This window comes from Coenobita brevimanus, chromosome 116, assembly GCF_032717465.1.
Source record: "Coenobita brevimanus isolate Jiangsu-jjx chromosome 116, ASM3271746v2, whole genome shotgun sequence".
Classification (NCBI taxonomy): Eukaryota; Metazoa; Arthropoda; class Malacostraca; order Decapoda; family Coenobitidae; genus Coenobita; species Coenobita brevimanus.
In genome coordinates, this window is record NC_137069.1 from 32,170,077 (window position 1) to 32,194,627 (window position 24,551).

The 24,551-nt window shown below is 40.0% G+C and overlaps 1 protein-coding gene across 1 annotated transcript in view; it reads left to right on the forward strand.

The window, feature by feature from the left end:
* LOC145418706 (uncharacterized) overlaps nt 1-20,006 on the forward strand; it is a 111,895-nt gene extending 91,889 nt beyond the window's left edge. Inside the window, exons 2-3 of the mRNA XM_080287045.1 lie at nt 12,696-12,848; nt 19,804-20,006. Of these exons, the coding sequence (XP_080143171.1) occupies nt 12,696-12,848; nt 19,804-20,006 (356 nt within the window). The remainder of the gene's footprint in view (nt 1-12,695; nt 12,849-19,803) is intronic.
* The last annotated feature ends 4,545 nt before the right edge of the window (nt 20,007-24,551 follow it).

The following is a 24,551-nucleotide window of genomic DNA, read 5'->3' on the forward strand; positions in this document are numbered from 1 at the left end:
TTCCTCTCATTAACCTGGTTCTTAGACGAAGGTAAGACAGACAGACAGACAGATGTTTAAAGTAATTTGAAGACGTATTACAGGAAGAAACGAGAGAGAGAGAGAGAGAGAGAGAAGGGGGGGGGGAATCGCCGCATTGTAGTCGTCAATCATGCACCAGCCCGATGTGTTCCGGGCACAGATTCGAATCCCAAAGAGTATGAGGGTAATGGAGTAAGATAGTCTCTCTCTCTCTCTCTCTCTCTCTCTCTCTCTCTCTCTCTCAATTTAATGAAATTATCTGGCTTTAGCTGGAATAGGATACTAGAGAAGGCGCAACAATAAGAGGACTTAGAGCAGTATTCTCGTCCATTCATATCCCCTTTAGCTTCTTACGTCTCTTTAATGTCGACATGCTTGAATAACACACAATACTATTTTAGCGGTGCAGATTCAGAAATAAACCGGTAAGGAAGAGGTGTTAAGTAAGCTTTCTAACCACACGAGAATGCCGTCCTTGGTTTCTCCCATCCTTTCTTCATCATCACATACTATCTTCATTTTTCCTTAACACTTTTTTACAATGAATTATTTTTCTACCTTGATGCATTAACAGTCTTCATTTTCCTGAACATTTTATTTACAAATGACTTATTTTTTTACATGAACGCATTTACCATCTACATATTCCTCAACTCTTATTTACAACCGACTTTGTTTTTATACATTCATACGTTTTCAACGTGACAGTCATTCATACTACGAATCCCCAAACTTAGGTGTACTGGCTTTTTATTTTCTTGTTTTTGCTAATAATATTTGTCTTGTCACATTGATTACGCTTGCTTCTAAAAATAATTATTCTTTTTATGTCTGTATTTCCAATCATTTTTCAGAATTTTTTTCATTTTTTAGCTCTGTCCTTCTGTTACATTCTTATATTTTGCAGTATATTCCAAAACAGTTCCCTGGATTTTGAGGTGGCCTCTCTCTCTCTCTTTCTCGTAAGTGAGTGGTGAGTGAATCGACATTATTTCTTGCTTTTGTTTTAATTTACTGCAGTGCCAAAGGCTTAACAGTACAATAGGTTTCTTTGGACTATAATGGCATTAATTAAAACTCTCTCTCTCTCTGTCCATCTCTCTCTCTCTACAGTATCTCTCTCTCAAACATACGTACTGTACACTTTAATTTCATTCTTCAGCTGACGTAAACAGACAGTTTTCCACGCTGGTAATCAGGTCTACTAATGTCAAAGCGAACGGACCAGAAAATGACGCCGACCAGAGCTAAAACGACGCTACCTTTCACCTCTGTTTGTCGTACGTTCCCCGTCTTTCCGAGTTTGATGTGATTTTGTTGCGTTTTATCTCGTTTTGTGTGTTTTTTATACCACCAGTCGAATTTCTTGTAACTAGAATATTTTTTGATGATGCCCAGTGCTTTACCATGTCACCTCTCACCTCTGTTATGTCCTACGTTCCCCGTCTTTCTGAGTTTTATGTGATTTTCTTGCATTTTTTCTCGTTTTTATGCGTTTTTTTTATATCATCAGACTAATTTATTATAACTAGAATATTTTTTGATGATGCCCAGTGTTTTACGATGCCACCTCTCACCCCCCGATGCCGTACGTTCCCTGTCTTTTTGAGTTTTATGTGATTTTGCTATCTTTTTTCTGGTTTTTCTTTGTGTCCTCTATAACACCAGACGTATTTATTATAACTAGAATATTTTTTGATGATGTCCAGTGTTTTACGATGCCACCTCTCACCTCTGTATTTTCCACGCTCCCTGTCTTGCTGAGTTTTATGTGGTCTTCCTGCATTTTTTTTCTCGTTTTTATGTGTGTGTTTTTTTTATATCACCAGACGAATTTATTATAACTAAAATATTTTTTGATGCTGTCCTGTTCTTTACGATGTCACCTCTCACCTCTGTGTTTCGTACTTTCCCTGTATTGCTGAGTTTTATGTAATTTTGCTGCATTTTTTCTCGTTTTTTGTGTGTGTGTGTGTGTGTGTGTGTGATTTTTATATCACCAGACGAATTTATTATAACTAGAATATTTTTTGATGATGCCCTGTTCTGTACGATGTCACCTCTCATGTCTGTTATGTTGTATGTTCCACGACTTTCTGAGTTTTATGTGATTTTGCTGCATTTTTTCTTGTTTTTATATGTGTGTGTTTTCTTTTAATACCACCAGACGAGCTTCTTATAACTAGAATATTTTTTGATGATGCCCAGTGCTTTACGATGCCTCCTCTCACCTCTGTGTTTCGAACGTTCCCCGTCTTTCTGAGTTTTATGTGATTTAGCTGCATTTTTTTCTCGATTTTTTTTTTTTTATACCTCTATAGACGAATTAATTATAAATTGATTTTTTAACGGTGTCCAGTGCAATAACGATGTCACCTCTCACCTCTGTTTATGTTCCCCGGTGCTCTGATCTTGTTTGAATTAGCTACTATTCCTTTCTTTCTTTCTTTCTTTCTTTTTGTATTTGTATGTGGATAAAAGCGTGTGGAGACAACAAGAGTTTAGCGATGCCGCCTCTCACCTCTAATTGTAACACGTTTCCCGATGGTCTGTGTTTATCTGAAGTCGCTATGTTTGTTTCTGCTGTGTGTGTGTGTGTGTGTGTGTGTGTGTGTGTGTGTGTGTGTGTGTGTGTGTGTGTGTGTGTGTGTGTGTGTGTGTGTGTGTGTGCATTTTCGTGTATTTTTGTGTGAAGCATTTCCAGTGACGAATTTGGATACAACCCTGGACAGTCGTAGCCTTGCCTCTCCCACCTGTCATCATTTCCCCTGGAGAAAGTCCGCGCCAGATCCATTTTCCCTACAGCTCAAAGGACATTAAGGACAAGGCAAGGATAATGAACGTGACCTTACATCGTCCTTCGACCATATACAGTAAGCCATTGTTTCGACTCCCCTGACCCTAATATGACCTCTCACCCCATTCTCCCTCATCCTAGCCAGCAGAGGAAAGTGAGAGGCAGAGGAGGTGAAATATTAGGCGAACTTTTATATCTGTGGGCAGAGAATTATACCAAGCCTCTCGCAGCTTAACAATAATAGCCAGCAGAGGAAAGTAAGAAATAAAAGAGTTGAAATATTAGGTGACCTTTTTTTAGTCTACGTTTATACTCTGCGTGTGACTCTCTCTCTCTCTCTCTCTCTCTCTCTCTCTCTCTCTCTCTCTCTCTCTCTCTCTCTTACCCAAATTAAGAGAAAGAAGACCCACTTTCTTTTCTACCTCTTTCTCGGCACACACACCATGTCACATAATCAAGCAGCCAAATATACTCAGTGACTTAATTGTTTGCCTTCATGCTTGTGACCCCGCGTTGCAAAGAAATGAAGCGGATGATTGTCATGTGCAACTCAACTAATTTGCATTTCGCCCCAGCACACGCACACAGAGAGAAGCAAGCGAGTGCGCGCGCGCACACACACACACACACACACACACACACACACACACACACACACACACACACACACACACACACACACACAGAACAGTAATAAGCTCCTTTAAAATTCCTCTGCACAATTACTTCGAAAATCGTCTTTTAGTAGCACAGAAAAATTAACGTTAGTATAATCATCATCATTATTATCATCATCATCATCATCATTATCATCATCATCATCATCATCATCATCATCATCATCATCGTCACCATCATCATTATGATTATTATCATTATCATCATCATCACCATCATCATCACCATCATCACCGTCATCATCATCATCATCATCATCATCACCGTCATCATCATCATCATCATCATCATCACCGTCATCATCATCATCATCAGGCTGTCAGACTAATGCGGAACAAAGGCCTCCCTCATATTTTTTTTCTGGCATCCTGTTCCATCCAGTCCCAGCAAATCACCGAATTATATATAGGTTTCGGTTATTCATTATTACAGGGATCTTACCACCTAACAATAGCAAGAATTAGTAACCAAGGAGACGCGCCACCGTGTTTAAGTAGCTAAAATAATCAGAATAAATTAGAATATTCTTACCCATGCGTATAATTCCTGGGAATTGTAGTACTGTATCTGTAATCGCAGGCGTATCTGAACGTGCACCCGGTGGACTGCAGGCCTAAGATCCTCTCCTCTTGCAGTCCACCATCCTTTCAGTGGGCATGGAGAGGGGGAGGGGAGGTATGCTTCTATAACCAAGCTGCAGAGCCATGTATACTCGTTTTACTCTAACTTGGCCTAAAATTGCCATCTCTCCATCTTGAATTCCAAATTGCAACAACATATTAACACAAGATTATGATGCTAGTCACGAAGAAGTGTGATGGAATGGGTGTAGAGTCGTAGTATTGTCTTTTCCAGTTACTGACCTTAGCGAAATAAGTTACGATAGGACGAAAATCTGGGCCAGGTTAGTGTGAAAGAACTATAGTCATATGGGTGCCACCGCGAGAAGGCTCCCACTCCAGCACCAGACACGCCATGCAGTATATCAAGGTGTTTATTATTTTGTACTTTTAAATTATTTTGTTCTAAATTATTCTAACCTTAGCTTTTAATCCCCAAGCCCTAAGGAGAAATAAACACGTGCAACCTGGGCGTGTGTTACAGAGCCTTGCGTGTGTTGCAGAAGGCGGAATCTCCTTTTCTCTGTCAGGCGCTTAATTCCTCCCTTTGTCCTTTGCAACGAGGTAAAGGGCCCGGCTTTCTCGACCAGCAGTTTGCATTTACACTAATCCTTGTGATTATCTGGGCAAGGGGTGAGACTGCTGTTTAGACGAAGGCAGTTTTTATATTGTGTTAGGTGGAGATGGGGGATAGGGAGGAGGATGTGGAAGTGGAGGGCTAGGGTAGGAGTGGGGGTGGGGATGGGGGTGGGGGAGAGTGGGTGTGGGTGAGGGCTGGGGGAATGTGTGTGTGGAGGGGATGAGGGAGTGTGTGGGGGGAGATGGGAGTGTGTGTGTGTGTGTGTGTGTGTGTGTGTGTGTGTGTGTTGTTACGGAACAGAGAAAGATAATGTACACTTTAAGTGAGAATACTAAAAATCACTACTGTCCCGTAAAGTTCCAGGTTAAAAACAAAAGAGTTAGGTAAAATTACAAGTTAAAGTTTAATGCTCAAACTAACAACAAAACATTCAGGACTCATAAGGATAATGTAATGGCAAAAAAAAAAAAAAAACAGGTTAAATATATGGTTAACTGCAATAGCCTCTATTAACACGAAATTAGCAAGAGTAAATTTATCTAAGTCAGCCCTGATAAAATGACAATACACTAGATAATGCTCAGTTAATGCAAGATAAATTATTACAGATACAAAATAATATTAATGATAGCTGACAATAAGAACGTTACATGAATTACAAAAACCTCACTAGGCCTACAAATTAACAACTTATGCTATACAGTACAAGAACAAAATGCAATAACACTTATACTCAAATTACACAGCTGCTAGATGGTTGGAGACTTCCTGAGCACTCACAATAATAACCATACAGGGGAGGACAGAGATGTGAAAAAAATGAGGAGTAGATCTAAGTGGCAATAATGCAGAGACTGAGCTCATTATATAGGGGCTGGCAGAGCTTGATACAACTTGTAAGAAGGACGCGCAAATGAAGCCATGGGGACAAAGAGTTGACAATCCCGCTCTGAACAACAGAAAGAACGACTTACTCTACTATAACGGTAGAAGGGGGGAGTGAGGTAGAACACGCTCGTGATCAAACAGGCAGCACACTGTACGTTAGAATTACACAAAGGATGATGAAATCATAGGCTATGTAACACCTCCCCACAAAGAAAAAGAAATTTACAAAGGAAATTTCTTATTACTCTAAAATAATCTGTCTAAAGTCTAGATAAGCAATCTGCAATAACATTTTCTTTCCCCTTAACATGTTGTATGTCTAATGAATACTCCTGAAGAAGTAGACTCCATCTTGTCAATCTCTGATTTTTATCTTTAAACTTACTAAGGAATTTCAGTGGGTTATGATCGGTATAAATGACTATGGGGTCAAAACCAGAACACAAATAAAATGAAAAATGCTGTAAACCCAAAATCAAGGCCAAAAGCTCTTTCTCAATAGTTGAGTAGTTCTTTTGAGGTGGAGTGAACTTCTTACTGTAATAAGATACTGGATGTTCAATACCCTGATCATCCTCTTGCAGCAAAACAGCCCCAGCTCCTGTATCACTTGCATCAACACAGTGGTTCTTCCTGGAGTAGCACGGAACACTTCTGGGTACTCCTGCAGTAATGCCGAAAACTCCTGCCTTTCCTCGGGAGGTAGATGAGAAAGCTTAGTCTGGAGATCATTCATGATATCAGGATTCTTCCCCAAACTATCACTCAGGCTTATACTGCAAGGGAGAGCTTCACTTGCAGACTCGGGTGGAACAGCTACAGTGCAGACTGGATTATTTTCGTCCCGCCTGTGATATAACTTTAGCATGTTGATGTGACAAAGTTGCTTGTTCTTTCTACGATCTGGTGTGGCGATGACATAGTTGACATCACTGAGTTTCTTCTCCACGAAATAAGGACCACTAAACTTGGCTTGAAGAGGTTGCCCATGAACCGGTAGCAGAATCAAAACCTGATCTCCTGGCTGAAAGTGGCGTAACCTGGACTTCTTATCATACCAAGTCTTCATCTTCTCCTGAGCAGCTCCTAAATTCTCTCTCGCCAGCTGTAAAGCAGTGGACAGCCGTTCTTTGAACTTCATCACATACTCCAGCAGGTTGACGTCATCTTCCTCCGACAGCCAGGATTCCTTGAGTAACTTAAGGGGTCCTCTTACGTCATGGCCAAACAGTAGTTCAAAAGGTGAGAAGCCCAGTGATTCATTTGGAGATTCTCTTGCAGCAAATACAACGAATGGAAGACCTTTATCCCAGTCTTTCTGATGTTCCAAACAGTATTTCTTGAGCATCGATTTGAGTGTTTGATGATATCTCTCCAACGCTCCTTGGGTCTGGGGATGGTAAGCTGAAGACGTGATCTGGGTGATGCCCAACTCTTTCAGAGACTGCTTGAAAACGTTTGACATGAAATTACTTCCCCGGTCTGACTGTACCTCCTTGGGCAGACCAAACTTTGTGAAGAACCCTAGCATTTCCTTAACCACGTTCTTTGCTGAGATATTTCTAAGTGGAATGGCTTCAGGATAACGAGTAGCCATATCAATCAGGGTCAACACATAAGAAAATCCTGAAGAAGTCTTAGGAAGAGGGCCCACAATATCCACCAACACACGGGTGAAAGGCGCCTCAAAAGGAGGAATGGGAACTAGAGGTGCAACCTTTTCGGTCTGATTACACTTCCCCACAACTTGACAGGTGTGACAAGACTTACAATACCAGGAAACATCCCTGAAGATACCTGGCCAGTAGAAGTGTTTCAAAATGCGTGCCACAGTCTTCCTCACTCCAAGGTGTCCTGCCAAACTGGAATCATGAGCCACTCTAATGATATCCTGCCTACAAACACGAGGGATGACAAATTGATGTACAACCTCCCATTCACAGTCGGCTGATGTTGTTGGGGGTCTCCACTTCCTCATAAGTACTCCTGACTTTATATAATAACAAGTAGAAGCACCAGCTGACTCTTCCTCACTGCAAGCAGAGTTAGCTAGACCTTTCAACTCAGGGTCAGCAACCTGCAACTCAACCAACTCTTGACGAGACAAATTATCAACACTACGGGGTACTGCCTCATCTGGTGAGTGGTCCAAATTACCAAGAAAAGTGTCAGCTAGGATAACATCATCATCATCATCATTATCCTCTAAATCACCAGTAACTTTAGGCTTAGCCCTAGTGACAGCACATGCAGGGAACACAACAGGGACATCACAATCCTGGGACGCAGCCACTGGCTTACTAGACAACTGAGGAGCTGGACACACTTGACTTCCACCAATATCATTTCCAAGTAAGAAAGTTACACCTGACATTGGGAGTGTCTCAACCAACCCAACCATAACGGAACCATTAACAAAACCAGACTCTAAATTCACTCTGCACAGAGGGACAGAGAAGTAATTATTCCCTACACCTTGTAAGATTACAGTTTCATCAGAGGAATTAACATTAGAGCCTAGAACACTGGTCAGCATAAGGGATTGGCAAGCACCTGTATCACGATATATTTTAACTGATTTCCTGTCATTACTGTCCAGAGGACTGACAAAACCATCAGACAGGAAATTAGCACATGAACTCTTGAGAGTGTCACCCACGTTACTGCTCAAAAGAGGAGCTCCATCATGAGAATTTAAGTTACCCCTCAAAGCAGGTTCAGTTATCTCAGTTAAAGAATTCTTGGAACTCTCAAGAGTGGACACTAGACCAATTGACTGAATATTTAAAGACTCCTTTTTGTTCACATCACGCTGTCTCCTGAAACATTTCTCCGTAGTATGACCAAGCTTACTACAATAAGTACATTTACTTTTCTGAAATCTAGAGGTGGACCTGGTATTTACTTCCTGAGAAACATCATCTTTATTCTCTTTCCTGTTACCTGTACTCTGAGTAGAGGCAACGTACTTACTCTCAGCTTTCCCTTTTTCTTTAGAATATCTCTTGTGAGTGAGAACATATTCATCAGCTAAAACTGCAGCATCAGACAAATTATCTATTCTTTCCTCATCAAGATATAGGCTTACATCTTTATAAATACACCTCTTGAAGTCCTCCAGCAAAATCATCTGCTTAAATTTACCAAAATCAGAATCCACATTCTTAGATTTTAACCACTGCTCTAACAGATCTTCTTTGATTTTTGCATACTCAACATGGGATTGCTTATCTTGCTTGTAAGTTGTCCTAAATTTTACTCTATAAGCTTCAGGAACAAGCTCATAGGCCTTAAGAATCAAGCTCTTAACTACTTCATAATTAGATTGATCCTGAGGCAAAGATGCATAAGTTGCTTGAGCTTTACCGGTGAGAACAGTTTGAAGGAGTACTGGCCAATACTTTTTAGGCCAATTAAAACCTGTAGCTACCCTCTCAAACAACTGAAAATACTTTGTTAAATCAGATTCATTAAAAGGAGGGACAAGTTTAACATTTTTAGCCACATCAAAATCATCAGAGCTAGATGATCCAGTTCCACCTTGTTTCATGCGATACTCATGGTCTGCCTGAATCCTAGCAACTTGTGCCTCAGCCTCCTTAGCACGAGCCTGAAACTCAGCCTCCTTAGCATGAGATTCCGCCTCCTTAGCCTGAGACTCAGCCTCCTTAGCACGTGCTTGAAACTCAGCTTCCTTCACACGAGCCTCCTGCAGGGCTAGCTGTAACTTAGCTAATTCAATCTGCGTTTGCTCATTTTTTTTTTTTTTTTTTTTAATGCGAGGAAGAAGTTACATTAAACAAGCTTTTATGCGAGGAAGAAGTTACATTAAACAAGCTTTTATTAATCATGCCAACAATTTGATCTTTAGAATAATGAGAGTGAACTGCAATTCCCAATTGTTGAGCAACAAGCTTAAGTTCATTCTTTGTTCTGTTTTCTACATCACACACTGTTTGCACATTTGACAAAAAATCTTTGGCTTCATCAAGTGTAGTAATAGTAGACATCATGAATAAATCACAGTCACAAAATATCGAGCAATATCCTTATGATAATATCCTGAATATCCTGATAAGAGGTCGCCAAATTTATGTTACGGAACAGAGAAAGATAATGTACACTTTAAGTGAGAATACTAAAAATTACTACTGTCCCGTAAAGTTCCAGGTTCAAAACAAAAGAGTTAGGTAAAATTACAAGTTAAAGTTTAATGCTCAAACTAACAACAAAACATTCAGGACTCATAAGGATAATGTAATGGCAAAAAAAACAGGTTAAATATATGGTTAACTGCAATAGCCTCTATTAACACGAATTTAGCAAGAGTAAATTTATCTAAGTCAGCCCTGATAAAATGACAATACACTGGATAATGCTCAGTTAATGCAAGATAAATTATTACAGATACAAAATAATATTAATGATGGCTGACAATAAGAACCTTACATGAATTACAAAAACCTCACTAGGCCTACAAATTAACAACTTATGCTATACAGTACAAGAACAAAATGCAATAACACTTATACTCAAATTACACAGCAGCTAGATGGTTGGAGACTTCCTGAGCACTCACAATAATAACCGTACAGGGGAGGACAGAGATGTGAACAAAATGAGGAGTAGATCTAAGTGGCAATAATGCAGAGACTGAGCTCATTATATAGGGGCTGGCAGAGCTTGATACAACTTGTAAGAAGGACGTGCAAATGAAGCCATGGGGACAGAGTTGACAATCCCGCTCTGAACAACAGAAAGAACGACTTACTCTACTATAACGGTAGAAGGAAGGAGTGAGGTAGAACACGCTCGTGATCAAACAGGCAGCACACTGTACGTTAGAATTACACAAAGGATGATGAAATCATAGGCTATGTAACAGTGCGTGTGTGTGTGTGTGTGTGTGTGTAACCTGTGGCAGTGTGAGAAGAAGCAGTGTAATGTATTGGGGTTTATTGTGCCGTCCGAATATAGCAAACATGTTAGCCTTTCCCCACCCTGACCCGGCAAGGCGTAACATTGGCTCGTGTGTGTGTGTGTGTGTGTGTGTGTGTGTGTGTGTGTGTGTGTGTGTGTGTGTGTGTGTGTGTTAAAAATTTGTAGGTCAGAAATTAAGGTCATGACGAAACATCAACTTTGAGATCTTTGACCTATCCTGCTTAGACCTACCTTAGTTTTTCATGAACCATCCCAGAAGCGTTCCACTAAATTTGGTTATAATCGGGGAAAAAATATTCTTCTTAGCATGGCCAGAACCATTTTTACAGGGTCGGACCTGTTCTCACGGTGGAAATGAGAATAGTTCCGGCCATGAGATAACAAACACTTTATATTCGATCGTAACGAAAATTGGTGGTGTTGCGGGCAAGCCCTTGACGAAACTTACTAATTTTCAAACCAATAAGCAAAATATCTAGGTTACGATGCGAAGTCAATTTTTAGGTTGCCCTGTAACCCTGGTGTTTCTCTGATCAATCTCATATCTAGAGAAATTTATCGTGTACAGTTAATAAACAGTTACGCCGATTTTGGTTAGTGTTTGTGAAAAACTCTGCGTTTCAGCAAGGCCGGAACTTTTATCAAGAGACTGGAACTATTTTCATGGCGGCCGTGAGAATAATTCCGGATTTGATTTTATGAATGATATCCATCCGATTTTAACAAGATTTGGCTCAGATGGTAAACAGTAACCCCTAACGAAACCCACACATTTTCAGCTGAGTATTACAGAAATCAAGATCACAATGCGATTTTCCTTGTTTTTCCTACAGGTGAAGCTCTGGAGTACATTTTCTTATCCATTACCTGTTTGCATGTGTTATCTTCATGTTTTATGTGGCCTTATTTTCCTATTTTCCCATGTAATTTTCTTATTTTTTCTACGCTGTTACTCGTCCTTAAGCAATAATGTAGTTCACATTAGTCGTATCAGTTTTAGTGTCATATCGATTTTCCTGCCACATTTCCCCATTTTCCTATCCGATTTTTCTTATTTTTCTCACACAAGACTAAACGTAGTGTGTGTCGTAATAAGATGCTGCACTCACTTTGATGTAAAACTTCATATCATTCGTTTCTGTTTTAGTTTCGTGTTATAATTTTTCCTGCGTTATTTTCTTTATTGATTTTTCTTGTTTGACTCACGCAGGGCTAAGACTGGAATGTTTCTTATACAGCTGCTCGCCTCCAAACAAGTTCCCACCACCACCACCACCACAACCACATTATTCCTGATGTTCTACCCAATTTTCCCATCTTATTTTCCTCATTTTCTTCATACAGGACTAAGATTGGAGTATTTCTTATATTGCAAATCGTCTTCAAGCAGCAGCTCATCATCATCATCATCTCCACATTTTACCTGATGTCTTACCTAATTTTCTTACTACATTTTCCTCATTACTTTCCTCGAATCATCATCATCATCATCCTCACCACATTTTTCCTGATTTCCTACCCAATTTTCTTACCATATTTTCCTGATTTCCTGCCAAATTTTCTTACCACATTTTCCTGATTTCCTACCCAAATTTCCTACCTGATTTTCCTCAATTTCTTCCCCCTCAGGCTTCAGCGTGGAGTGTTTCTTTTGCAGCAGCTTGCCCCAAATATAATCATCGTCATCACATTTTTCCTGATTTCCTACTAAGTTTCCCTACCCAATTTTCCTCATTTTCCTGCCTCTCCAGGCCTCAGCGTGGAATGTTTCCTCTGTAGCTACTCTCTACAAATCACAATCATCATCATCATCATCACATTTTTCTGATTTCTTACTCAATTTTCCTACCCAATTTTCCTACCTGTTTTCCTCATTTCCCTGCCCCTCCAGGCCTCAGCGTGGAGTGTTTCCTCTGCAGCTACTCTTCCCAAATCATCATCATCATCACATTTTTCCTGATTTCCTACTCAGTTTCCCTACCCAATTTTCCCAGCTGATTGTCCTCATTTTCCTGCCCCTCCAGGCCTCAGCGTGGAGTGTTTCCTCTGCAGCTACTCCTCCCAAATTACCATCATCATCATCATTATCGTCACATATTTCCTGATTTCCTAGTCAGTTTTCCTACCCAGTTTTCCTACCTTATTTTTCCTCCTTTTCCTGCCCGTCCAGGCCTCAGCGTGGAGTGTTTCCTCTGCAGCTACTCTCCTCGAAGCAACAGCTCGAGGATAGACGGCTGCATGGACGCCAACTTCACTGAGGAGCAGATCGAGTCCGGATCCTGCGACTTGGGCTGTGAATCGGTGACCGTCTACGATATTAATGGTGAGAGTGGAAGCTAGCTCTAATTTCTCTCTCTCTCTCTCTCTCTCTCTCTCTCTCTCTCTCTCTCTCTCTCTCTCTCTCTCTCTCTCTCTCTCTCTCTCTCTCTCTCTCTCTCTCTCTCTCTCTCTCTCTCTCTCTCTCTTTCTCTCTCTCTCTCTCATTACCACTCGATGCATCATATCCAGTCACTACCCCCATTCTGTTTACATCATCTCACCAAAAAAGAAACATCCTTAAACTTTTTTTCCTTTCTCATGTTTTCTTTCTCTCTTTTTTTTTTTTCTGCATTTCTGAGTTATGAGTTTAATTAACCACTCTCGCTTCAGGTTTATAGGTTACTGAAAACCTTTAAAAATGCGTGAACGAGCGGTGGACTTTAATTTTCTTTTGTTATATGCCGCTCGATAAACGGCAGAGTGGTATAGATTTAATTACTGGTACTGTATTTTTTATTTTAGGGCAAGGGTTGGTTATTGAAGACGATGTGATAAAGTTAATAATAATGATACTAGTACGTATAGTAATAATAATAATAATAATAATAATAATAATAATCTATCTATCTATTGCCAGAAAATTAATCCAGTAAGGGGTGGCCACAAACAAATCGCCTCCATGTCGCCCTATCCCCCACCATTTCACTGCCATGCTCCCAGCTCACACCCCTCTTTCTCATATTCCTCTCCACTCCATCCCTCCATCTCATTTTTGGCCTCCCCCCTGCCCCTCCCTCCCCTCCCCCTCCACCTCACTCACACACTCTCCTCGTTAGACTCTCACTCTCCATCCTCTCCATATGGCCAAACCACCTCAATGTGTTTCTCCTAACGCTTCCTGTCACATCCACACCACAACGATGCTTCACTTCCTCGTTTGTCAGTCTGTCTCTCCATGTGACTTCACATGCTCCTCTCAAATAACTCATTTCCACTGCTCTCACTCTTGACTTCTGTCTCTCCAACATGGTCCAAGCTTCACTTCCATACATTAGAGTTGGTATCACAATACTGTCATATATTAACTTTTTAACTTCCATGCTCACTTCCCTGTTTCTTATCACTGCTTTCAAGGAACCAGCAACCTTTCTTCCTTGTTGTACCCTTTCCAGCACTTCACCCTCTAAATTTCCATCCTTACTCATCACACTACCCAAGTACTTAAACACACTCACATTTTCCATTTCCTCCTCATCTAACCTCACTGTACATTCACTGACTTCATTTCTCCCGCAGACCATAACTTTACTCTTCCCTACATTCACCTTTAGATTCTGTTTCTTATATACTCTCCCAAATTCACCCACCAAACCATGCAGCTCCCCTTCGTCTTCACTTAACAACACAGTATCATCTGCAAACAACAGTACAGGGAGTTTCCAAACACTGCCCTCTCTCATTAGGCTACTCCAACATCCGCTTCCCAACCTTGTATCTCTTTTATAACCCCATCCATATACAGATTGAAAAACCATGGGGACATGACACATCCCTGTTTCAGTCCAACTTTCAAATAGAAAAAATCACTCTGTTCACTATCCATACGCACTGCAGCCTTAGCATCCTTATACATACTCTTCACGGTATTCAGCTACTTCCCATCTTTTCCATATATTCTTAATACTTTCCACAATCCGTGACTATCCACCCTGTCATATGCATTCTCAAAGTCCATGAAGGCTGCATACAACTTCCTTCCCTTCTCTAGAAACATTTCCACTATAGATCTAAGAACGAATATCTGATCTACACAGCCTCTTCCCGTCCTAAAACCTCCCTGTTCTTCTCCAATTAATTCCTTTGTTATTTCCCTAACTCTGTTAAGTATCCTACCATATATTTTTCCCATTACACTAAGAAGACAAATGCCCCTGTGATTATCACATACTTCTTTTTCCCCTTTTCCTTTGTACAGGGAAGTAATTATACCTGACTTCCAATCCTCCGGGACTCTACCCTCCTCCCAGGCCAATCTGCACATCTTCCACATCCATTCTACTACTATCTCTCCACCATGCTTCAGGATTTCACCACACACTCCATCAATTCCTGAGGCTTCCCTATTTTAACTTTCTTTATTGCTTCCACAACTTCCATCCTACTGATTTCTTCCTTTCTTCTTACATCTCTGTGTTTCCCAGCCATTCCCCAGCCACTTATACTCGCATTACTTTCATTCTCTATGTTCAACAATTCGTTAAAGTGTTCTCTCCATCTACTTACTTTTTCTCCCTTTTCCACTAGTAATCTACAATTTTTATCTTTCCCCAGCTAACTTCTTTGGCACCCTGTCTAGCTCTCTTTACCTCTTTCAAGAACATTTTCTTACATTCCCTCCACGTTACTCTGAAATTCCTTCTAAATTCCTCATCGACTTTCTTCTTACTCTCTCTTATTAATCTTTTCACCTCTGTCTTCCTCTCTACATACAACTCTCTCTTCCGTCTCTCAACTTCTTCCACACCCCTGTTTCTCATCCACTCACTACATGCTTTCTTCTTTTGTGCACAGCCTGTCTCACCACTTCATTCTGCCATGCTGTTCCCTGCATCCCCTTCCGTCTTCTCTTCACCCCACACACCACCTCACATGCTGCACAGATTTCTTCTGTGAATATCCTGCACACACCTTCCACTTCCCCCATCAGATCCAATCCATATTTACCCAATCGCTCCTCGACTTCTCTCTTATATTCTGCCTTTTTCTCATCCTCTTGTAACCTTTCCACCTTCCTTGCATACACTCTTCCTCCTGTCATTCCCTTCTTCTACTTCTCCATTTCGTTTGAACACTGATTCTGACCACTACTTGGTGGTGGTCAGAAAGTCCACTCCTCCAACCTCTATATACTCTAGCACCCATCACACACCTTCTCATCCTGTCATCCACACACACATAATCAATCATAATAATGGTAATACTGCTACAGTACTGCCAACACTGCTGTTGCTTCTGCTACTATTACTACTACTACTACTAGTACTATTACTACTACTACTACCACTGCTACTACTACTACTGCTGCTGCTGCTGTTTCTGCTACTACTACTACCACTACTAGTACTACTATTATTATTACTATTCTACTACTGCTACTACTACTACTACTACTGCTACTACTACTACTACTGCTACTACTACTACTACTACTGCTACTACTACTACTACTACTATTACTACTACTACTACTACTTACTACTGCTGTTACTACTACTACTTGTTATACTACTACTACTACTACTACTACTAATAATAATAATAATAATAATAATAATAGGAATGATGATGATGATGATGGTTATGATGAAGAAGAAGGAGAAGAATGATGATGATGATGATGATGATGATGATGATGATAAGAAAAAGAAGAAGAAGCCTAATACCCCAATAAAAACCTTTCATAAATCATAAACGAGTAAAGGTAACAAATTCATCTTTATTATACCTCTTAGATAAAGTATTTAAGCTTTCCAAATTCGTCTATTACTACAGTCATTAGAGATTTTAACGTACTCGGCTTGAATAAGGTTTTTCGTTTATCATTTTTGTTAAGGAGAGAGAATAAATTTTGGCGTGGTAAGAGAGGAATGGAGAGGATTATAATTAAGGATCACATAGAGAGATAAAGGTGTCACATGGAGAGACAAAGGTGTCACATGGAGAGCTAATGGTGTTACATGGAGAGCTGATGGTTTCACATGGAGAGACAAAGGTGTTACATGGGGAGATAAACGTCTCACATGGAGAGATAAAGGCCTCACATATGGAGAGATGATGGTCTCACATGGAGAGACAAAGCTGTTACATGGGGAGATAAAGGTGTCACATGGAGAGATAAAGGCCTCATATATGGAGAGATGATGGTCTCACATGGAGAGATAAAAGTGTCATATGGAGAGATGATGGTCTCACATGGAGAGATAAAGGTGTCACATGGAGAGATAAAGGTGTCACATGGAGAGACAAAGGTGTCACATGGAGAGATAAAGGTGTCACATGGAGAGATAAAGGTGTCACATGGAGAGATAAAGGTGTCACATATAAAGATAAAAGGGAGCTTCCTGGATAAGGGAATAGAGGAAAGTAGAGGATATAATCAGTACAGTCCAAAAGCATAAATGGATGTGGGCAGGTCACGCCCTTTGTAAAAGAGATAACAGATGAACAACCAGGTAACTGAGTGGCAGCCCAGAGATGGAGTGAGAGGAAGAGGCAGACTGAGAACGAGATGGAGAGATGGAGTGAGAGGAAGAGGCAGACAGGGAACAAGATGGAGAGATGGAGTGAGAGGAAGAGGTAGACAGAGAACGAAGATGGAAAGATGAGATGCGGAGATTTGCTGGGATTGGATGGAACAGGCTGACAGTAAATAGGTCAGAGTGGAGAAAAGTGAGAGGCTTTTGTCCTGTTTAGAATGATGATGATACTGATGATAATAACGAAGCCGATGACGATGATGATGACGATGATGATGGTGGTGGTGATAGTAATGATGACGATGATGATGATGATGATGATGATGATGATGATGATGATGATGGTGGTGGTGATAGTAATAATGACGATGATGATGATGACGATGATGATGATGGTGGTGGTGGTGATCATGGAGATGGTGATGATGATGATGATGATAATGATGGTTGTGATGACGATGACGATGATGATGACGATGATGATGGTGATGGTGGTGATGTTAATGGTGATGATGATAATGACGATGATGATGATGATGGCGGTAATGGTAATGATGGTGACGATGATAATGATTATAATGATGATTATGATGATGAAGATGATGATGATGATGGTGATGGTGAAGTTGGTCAGTGTGGAAGGGAAATACGTAAGTAGTTCTATATGTAAGTACTGAGAATGAAGAATAGCCCAGAATGGATATGTTAATAAGCTTAAGTAGACTGGCAATTATTGTTGGTTGGTCTCAAAGTGGGTTAGTGTATTAGGGTAAGTAGGCCCTCTGGTAAGTAGACCCTCTGGTAAGTAGACAGACATGCCTTGGAGTAAGCCAGTGAGTATATTGGTATAAGTAGGCCACTGTGTAAGTAAATTAGTGTGTGGCGGTAAGTAAGCCTGGATGTATGTTAGCATATCACAATGTAAGTAGGTTAGGTTATCAGTGTGGGTAGGTTAGTATATCAGAGTAAGTAGGTTAGTATATCAGTGTATGTAGGTAAGTATATCAGTATGTTTCTATATCAGAGTATGCTACCGTAGTATATCAGAGTAAGTAAGTAGGTTCAGAGTAAGTATACCTCCAAGTAAGTAAACATACAAGTGTGGGCGTAAATAGGTTAGTATATCAGAGTAAGTATGTAGGTCAGCATATCAGAGTACGTACGTTAGTATATCAGCGTAAGTAGGCTGTGTTTAGCGTGGGTTGTATCACGTCGAGCATATTAGGGTAATGGGTTGGAGTCCGCTGGGAAGGCTAGACATACATACATACATACATACATACATACCTACATGTGTATCGTGGACTGTTAATACTGGATACAAGGGGGATACAAATATGATACATAGATGATACATGTGTGATACAGGACATACACATACATACATACATACGTACATACATATACTTGGCTACACCAGATGAATACAAGAAATGTGGCGAGGATACATACATGATACATGTACAGTATAATACAAGTCACACACATGACTTTTGTGTGTGTGTGTGTGTGTGTGTGTGTGTGTGTGTGTGTGTGTGTGTGTGTGTGTGTGTGTGTAGAAGAATAAACTTTCAAAAGTATTTGGGAAAATTTAGGAAAACAGTAAAAGTTAACTACAACTTCTTCAACAGTGCAGTGTCAACATATTGGAAAGTTTTACCTTGACCTGCCTTGACCTACCTTGACCTGCCTTGTTCTACCTTGACCTACCTTGACCTACCTTGACCTGCCTTGACCTGCATTGATCTACCTTGTCCTACCTTGACCTTCCTTGACCTTTGACCTCAAAAATTGACCACTTATGGCCTCACTTGCACCAGGACGTGTTCACTTGACCAGGAAGTTTTATGCAAAATGCAGTGAATTTTTGACAGTTTCAGGGACAGTTTTATCATGAACTGAGAGAGAGAGAGAGAGAGGAGTGAAATATAGAGTAAAGAGTAGACCGAGGATGAGATGGAGTGGAGAGGTATATGAGAGAGGGGATGTGTGAGTTGAGGGGAGGGCAGCGTAATGGCAGAGGACAGGGCGGCATGGAGGCGATTTGTTTGTGGCCACCCTTTACGGGATTAAGGTGTCTGGCTATAGACAGAATATATAGATAATGCAAATCCGACGAATTTCTAAAGAACATTTTTGTAAGTAGCTCTAAAGTAACCTTCTATAAAGTAATTGTAATAAAAAGAGATAAAGAAAAGATAAAGAGATAAATTAAATATATAAATGAAATACTGACAACAAAGTAATAATAACGTTAGTTCAGCAAATAAATTACTGACCAAACCTTCAGTGATTTTCTCCCTTTGATTATTCAGGCAAAGTGTTGTTCATGCAGATTGGCAGCACATTACCTATGCATGCTGAGTCTCTCTCTCTCTCTCTCTCTCTCTCTCTCTCTCTCTCTCTCTCTCTCTCTTCAATTTACTGATATGTGAATATGAGACTGTCTGAGATTAATGCTGAGTAGCTCTCTCTCTCTCTCTCTCTCTCTTGTAATATTAAGCCCGGACCACCTAAAAGGAATACAATCGTCTGTGTGGTCCACAGATCTTATTTAAGCTGTTTTGGCGATTTTTAACACCTTTTTCTTACCGATTTATTCCATGCATGGCACTCATGATTCTCATATTTGCTGCAATCCATATTAAAACGAGGTAAAAAAGCATGCCAGCAAATATTAAAAGCGCAATATGCAAAATAAATCGCTAAGGAAGAGGTGCTAGGAGTCCTCCCTATAATCTACCCCTCTCCTTTTCTCCCCAGGGGAGATGGAGAGCTTCCACCGAAACTGCGCCACCAACGACACCATCATGACCAACACGTGCGAGACCTACACCACCCGGGTCCTCATCCGCCGGGTCTGCTCCTGTGACTTCTCCTACTGCAACTCAGCCTCTAGTCTACGGTGGACGGGGCTACTAGTGGCGGTATCTCTAGCGGCGGTCCTCTCTCTGGGGTATACCTGACTCCCCCCTGATGTTAACTTCTCCATTTTCCTTTTCATTATCTCGTTTTCTTTTCTTTTTTTTTAAGCTGTGACTATCCTTTTTCTTTCCCTCTTTCTTCATGTGTTTTCCTGTATCTCTTTTCCCTTTTTTTTTTTTTTTTTTTTTTTTTTTTTTTTTTTTTTTTTTAGAGGTAGTTCCAGCTGGGATATACACGAGTCACTCCCTAATGTAACTTCCTCACTTGTATTTTAGCCTCTCGTTTTCTCTAAGCCTTCCCTGTTTCTATCTCTTTTTCTTTACGACTTCTTTCTTTCTTTCTTCCCCTGGCATCTCTCTCTCTCTCTCTCTCTCTCTCTCTCTCTCTCTCTCTCTGTATAAGAGAACTTAATCTGTCCAAACCCTTCTGAAAAAGACTGCCCGGCCAAGTATTTGGGAACTAGAAGTATAGACAGGAATTGGGAAGGAAAATAGAGAAAAAAATAAGAAAGGAATTGGGAAGGAAAATAAATAGGAACTGGCAAGGAAAAACAAAGAATGGAACAAGGAAAAATAGATACAATGGGAGGGAAAAATAGAGAGAAAAAGAGAGGAATTGGGAAGGAAAAATAAAGGGAGGAACTGGGAAGCTTTACAATTGCAACTGTGGAAGAGAGAGAGAGAGAGAGTTAGTGAAGTGAGCCAAGAAGAGACGATATTTGAGATGAGCCAAGTTAGCCTTGTGAGAAGAGATTTGAGATGAGTGAAGAATGCCTTACAGCAACTGAAAAAATGTATCAGAGAGAAGTGAGAAGAGGTGAGAAGAGATCTGAGATGAGCTGAGAAAAGTGAGATCGTCTGTTGGTTAGAATTCAAGGACAACGCAAAAATCTGGAAAATCTGGATATTTGGAAGCATTACAACTACTGGAGCTGTGAAGTAGAGAGCAGAAGTGAGCTGCAGTGAGACGAGATGTAAACTGAAAAAAGTGGGATCGTTTGTGAACTAAAATTATAGAAGAATGTCAAACTGTGGAAAGATGAAGACCAGATTATTGGATAAAAAAGGTGAAATGAACTGAATTGAAAGGGGAATGGAGATACGCTGAGGAAAGTTAAGTTAGACGAGCTTAGTAATTAGACCATAGAAGGAACTGAAATACTGGAATGTTAGAAAACGTGAGAGTTAACCAGTGAGTTAGCTGAGTGAAGAAATTGATATAAGATAGCCTGTGAAAAAGAGAGAGAAAAAAGGAGCATTGAAATCTAAAGTCTTGGAACCATAGATGAAGTTTCAGTTGAAATAAATTGAGTAAGTAATGTTCAATATAATTGAAAAATCCGAAAGAATATGAAATTGAATATCTAAAAGCTGATGAGTGAATTAATGCGAGATGTATCCTATTTTAGAGTGAAAAAGAATATACCATAAAATTTGGAAATATGACAGCTTATGAGTAAAATGATATATGCAGAGTCTGAAAACTGAAAAAAAAAAAAAAAACGAAAGAAATTGGAACTAGGCAAATCAATGTGTAAATTTAAATGTATTACTGAGTAAGAAAAAAAGAACAATATCAAATCAGGAAGCTCTGTACGTTAATGGCTGGAAACACTGATCATAGAGTGAACTGAGATGAAAAAAAGCTTGGCGTGAGATGAGTAAAATGAGATGAGAGAGCTAATTGATGTGAGAAATGCTTGTGAGTTTGAGAGAAAGGAAAATCTGAAAATACAGAGGCACAGAGAGTGAGGGATGAAGTTAGCTGGGATGAGTAAGGTAAAGTGAGAAGTTGAAAATGAATGAAGATGAGTGAAGTAACATGAAGTTCCAGGTTTGAAAGAATAGTAAGTAATACGAAGAGGCTGAGGCATGAGATGGGAAGTTTAAGACGAACAGGGTGAAGTGAGGGGAAGTTTAAAGATGAGTGAATAATGGGAGAGAAGGGTAGGGAAGTGGAAAGAAGTTCTGAGATGAAGTGTCTATAGGCTGAATGAGGTGAAATGAAGTGTACAGAAGTGAGGTGACGGGAGACTGGGCTTGAGATGTAGTGACAGGAAGCTAAGGGAAGTGATATGAAGTGAGTAAAAAAAAATATAAAGTGAAATAAAGTGTAATAAAGTGAGGTGAGGGGAGGAAAGGCTTGAGGCGAGGTGTATAAAGTGAAAGGATGTTAGGGAAGCGATATTATATTAGCAATTCCCCCCTCCCCCCCAAAAAAAAAAAAAAAACTGACCACGGGTAAAAATTTGTGAAGAAAGTAAGTGTCAGCAAAAATTAGGAATAATTGAAGTGAGGGAAGAGACATGACAGGAGTGAAGTGAGATTGATACCCCTTCACCCCGATGGCCTGTATATTCTTGCTGTCTCCAGAGTGTTTTATTCAACTCTTCTATACTCCTTTCCCCCTAACCTGACTTCAAAAATTGCCGTCCTTCCTGAGATGTGGATTAGAATACCACTAGAATGTGATGCTAGGCACGAAGAAGAGCTATAGAAAGGATGTAGAGCCGTAGAACCGTCCTAGTCTCTAAAATATCTTGCTAGCCACGAAGAAGCGCCATGGAATGGGTACAGGTCCGTAACACTATTTTCCTACCACCTACTCACGTAAAGTAAATTAAAAACATATACCTGAGGTGAATTAAGGAGTTGAATACAGTATATTGTTCCTTTCACTATTTCTGAAAAACTGCAATAAATTTCCTCCTTGGCTCAAAACCGTCTGAAGGTAGCGAGAGCGAGAGAGAGAGAGAGAGAGACAGACAGACAGACAGACAGACAGACAGAGACAGACAGACAGAGAGACAGAGACAGAGAATTCGGGCGTCCATTGAGAACTGGAGGACGATTATTTTTTTCATTTCAGTCTTGCCATTTCCAGAAGCTTTTATACATCCTTACCCTTTTTTCCACCGTAGGGGTAAGGTAGAGTAAATAAACCCCTTCAGTACGAGAGGCCTTTTTTCCAGAACTGAAAAAATCGTCTGGAGGCAGCAAGAAAGATAAAAAAAACTACTTTGTAATGAGAGGTAAAAAAAAAAAAAAAAATCTCTGAGTAGCAGGTTATAGATGGATGGACAGGGACCTAAGATTTGTAACTGTAGGATGATAAGCTTGGAAATATTCAGTTATTCGTTCTCTTTGTAGTTCCTTATAACTAGTCTTAGTTATTGCAGGAAATTTATTGCACGTCTGTGAATGCATGTAACGAATTCAGATGTTTGACAGGAAAATATTTGTGCTAGAAAAAAGGAAAGAAAAGAAAAAAATGAAAAAGGAAAGAATTATAGTGTGTTGGGCTGCTGCTCTCCAGAATTATTAGGTAGGGTTACTTGACTTGGACTTTACTGAATGTCTTTTTCAGTATTTCTGGCACATGTGGAGTGTATTCACCTTTTTACGGCTGCTTACATGATCAGTATTGAAGTTAGGTGTTGAATCGTTGCCACTGATGATTGTTTGAAATCTGGGTCTTTCTGATTTAATGGGGTAGTTAGAGGGGTGAGTAATTTGACAAGACCATCTACTACAGAGTGTCACTTTAGCACTAAAAAAAAAAAAAAAAAAATCAAGAAAACAGCACCACTTGGAAACACCACTGTGATATCTGATTGTGTTGGGGAAGCTAACAACCATTTCTCTTTGACTGGGATAGTCAGAGGGATAAGTATTTCGACAACACCATTAATGCAGACAGTCACTTCAGCACCACAGTTAAGGAAAAAAGTGTCATTCTTCAAGACATCACTTTGAAACAAGCTTTAAAGCAACATTGTGGTTTGAAATACAACTGTTCGAATCAACACCATGCTTCGAAGCACCACACTTCAAAACAGCACCACGCTCTAAACCAACACATAATTTCAATGCAACACCACACTTTAAAGCAATGTCACACTTCAAAGCAACGCCACACTTCGAAACAACACCTCATTTCAAAACTGATCATGTAAGCCAGTCTTTTGCTTCATGAATTTGAGTGCCATAAGGGGTTGTTAGAGGCCCAGGTTCGTGTCCTTTCACCGTTACGAGAGTGAGGTAGATATTTCCTTTTATACTGTCCCATTTACTAGTGGGTTACGATGATGATGATGATATATTTTCCCATTTATTAGAGGGTTAGATTGATAATGTTCATGATGATATATTGTCCCATTTATTTGTGGGTTAGGATGTTGATGATGATGTTCATGATGATATATTGTCCCATTTATTTGTGGGTGAGGATGCTGATGATGATTATGACTGTTGTTAAGAGTGGTTTTTATCTCTTGAGGTTGCTTTACAGAATGCCTTTTAAAGTACTGTGTTCAGTCAGAAGAAGGACGTATTGCTGGAAGATAGATGATCAAAGTATCGACAAAAGACAACTCGTAATCTGATACTCCACACAAACTGAACCACTACTCATTCTTGAGCATATTATTCCGGCGACTTAAATATTTTGGCATGTCCACATGATTCACGTATGCTTGAACAACTTAAATTTGACGGCGGGGGGAGGGAGCATCCTTTGAGACACTATAAACTGAAACAGCACTTCAAATCAACATAATGCTTCATATCATCTTAAGGTTTTAAAAC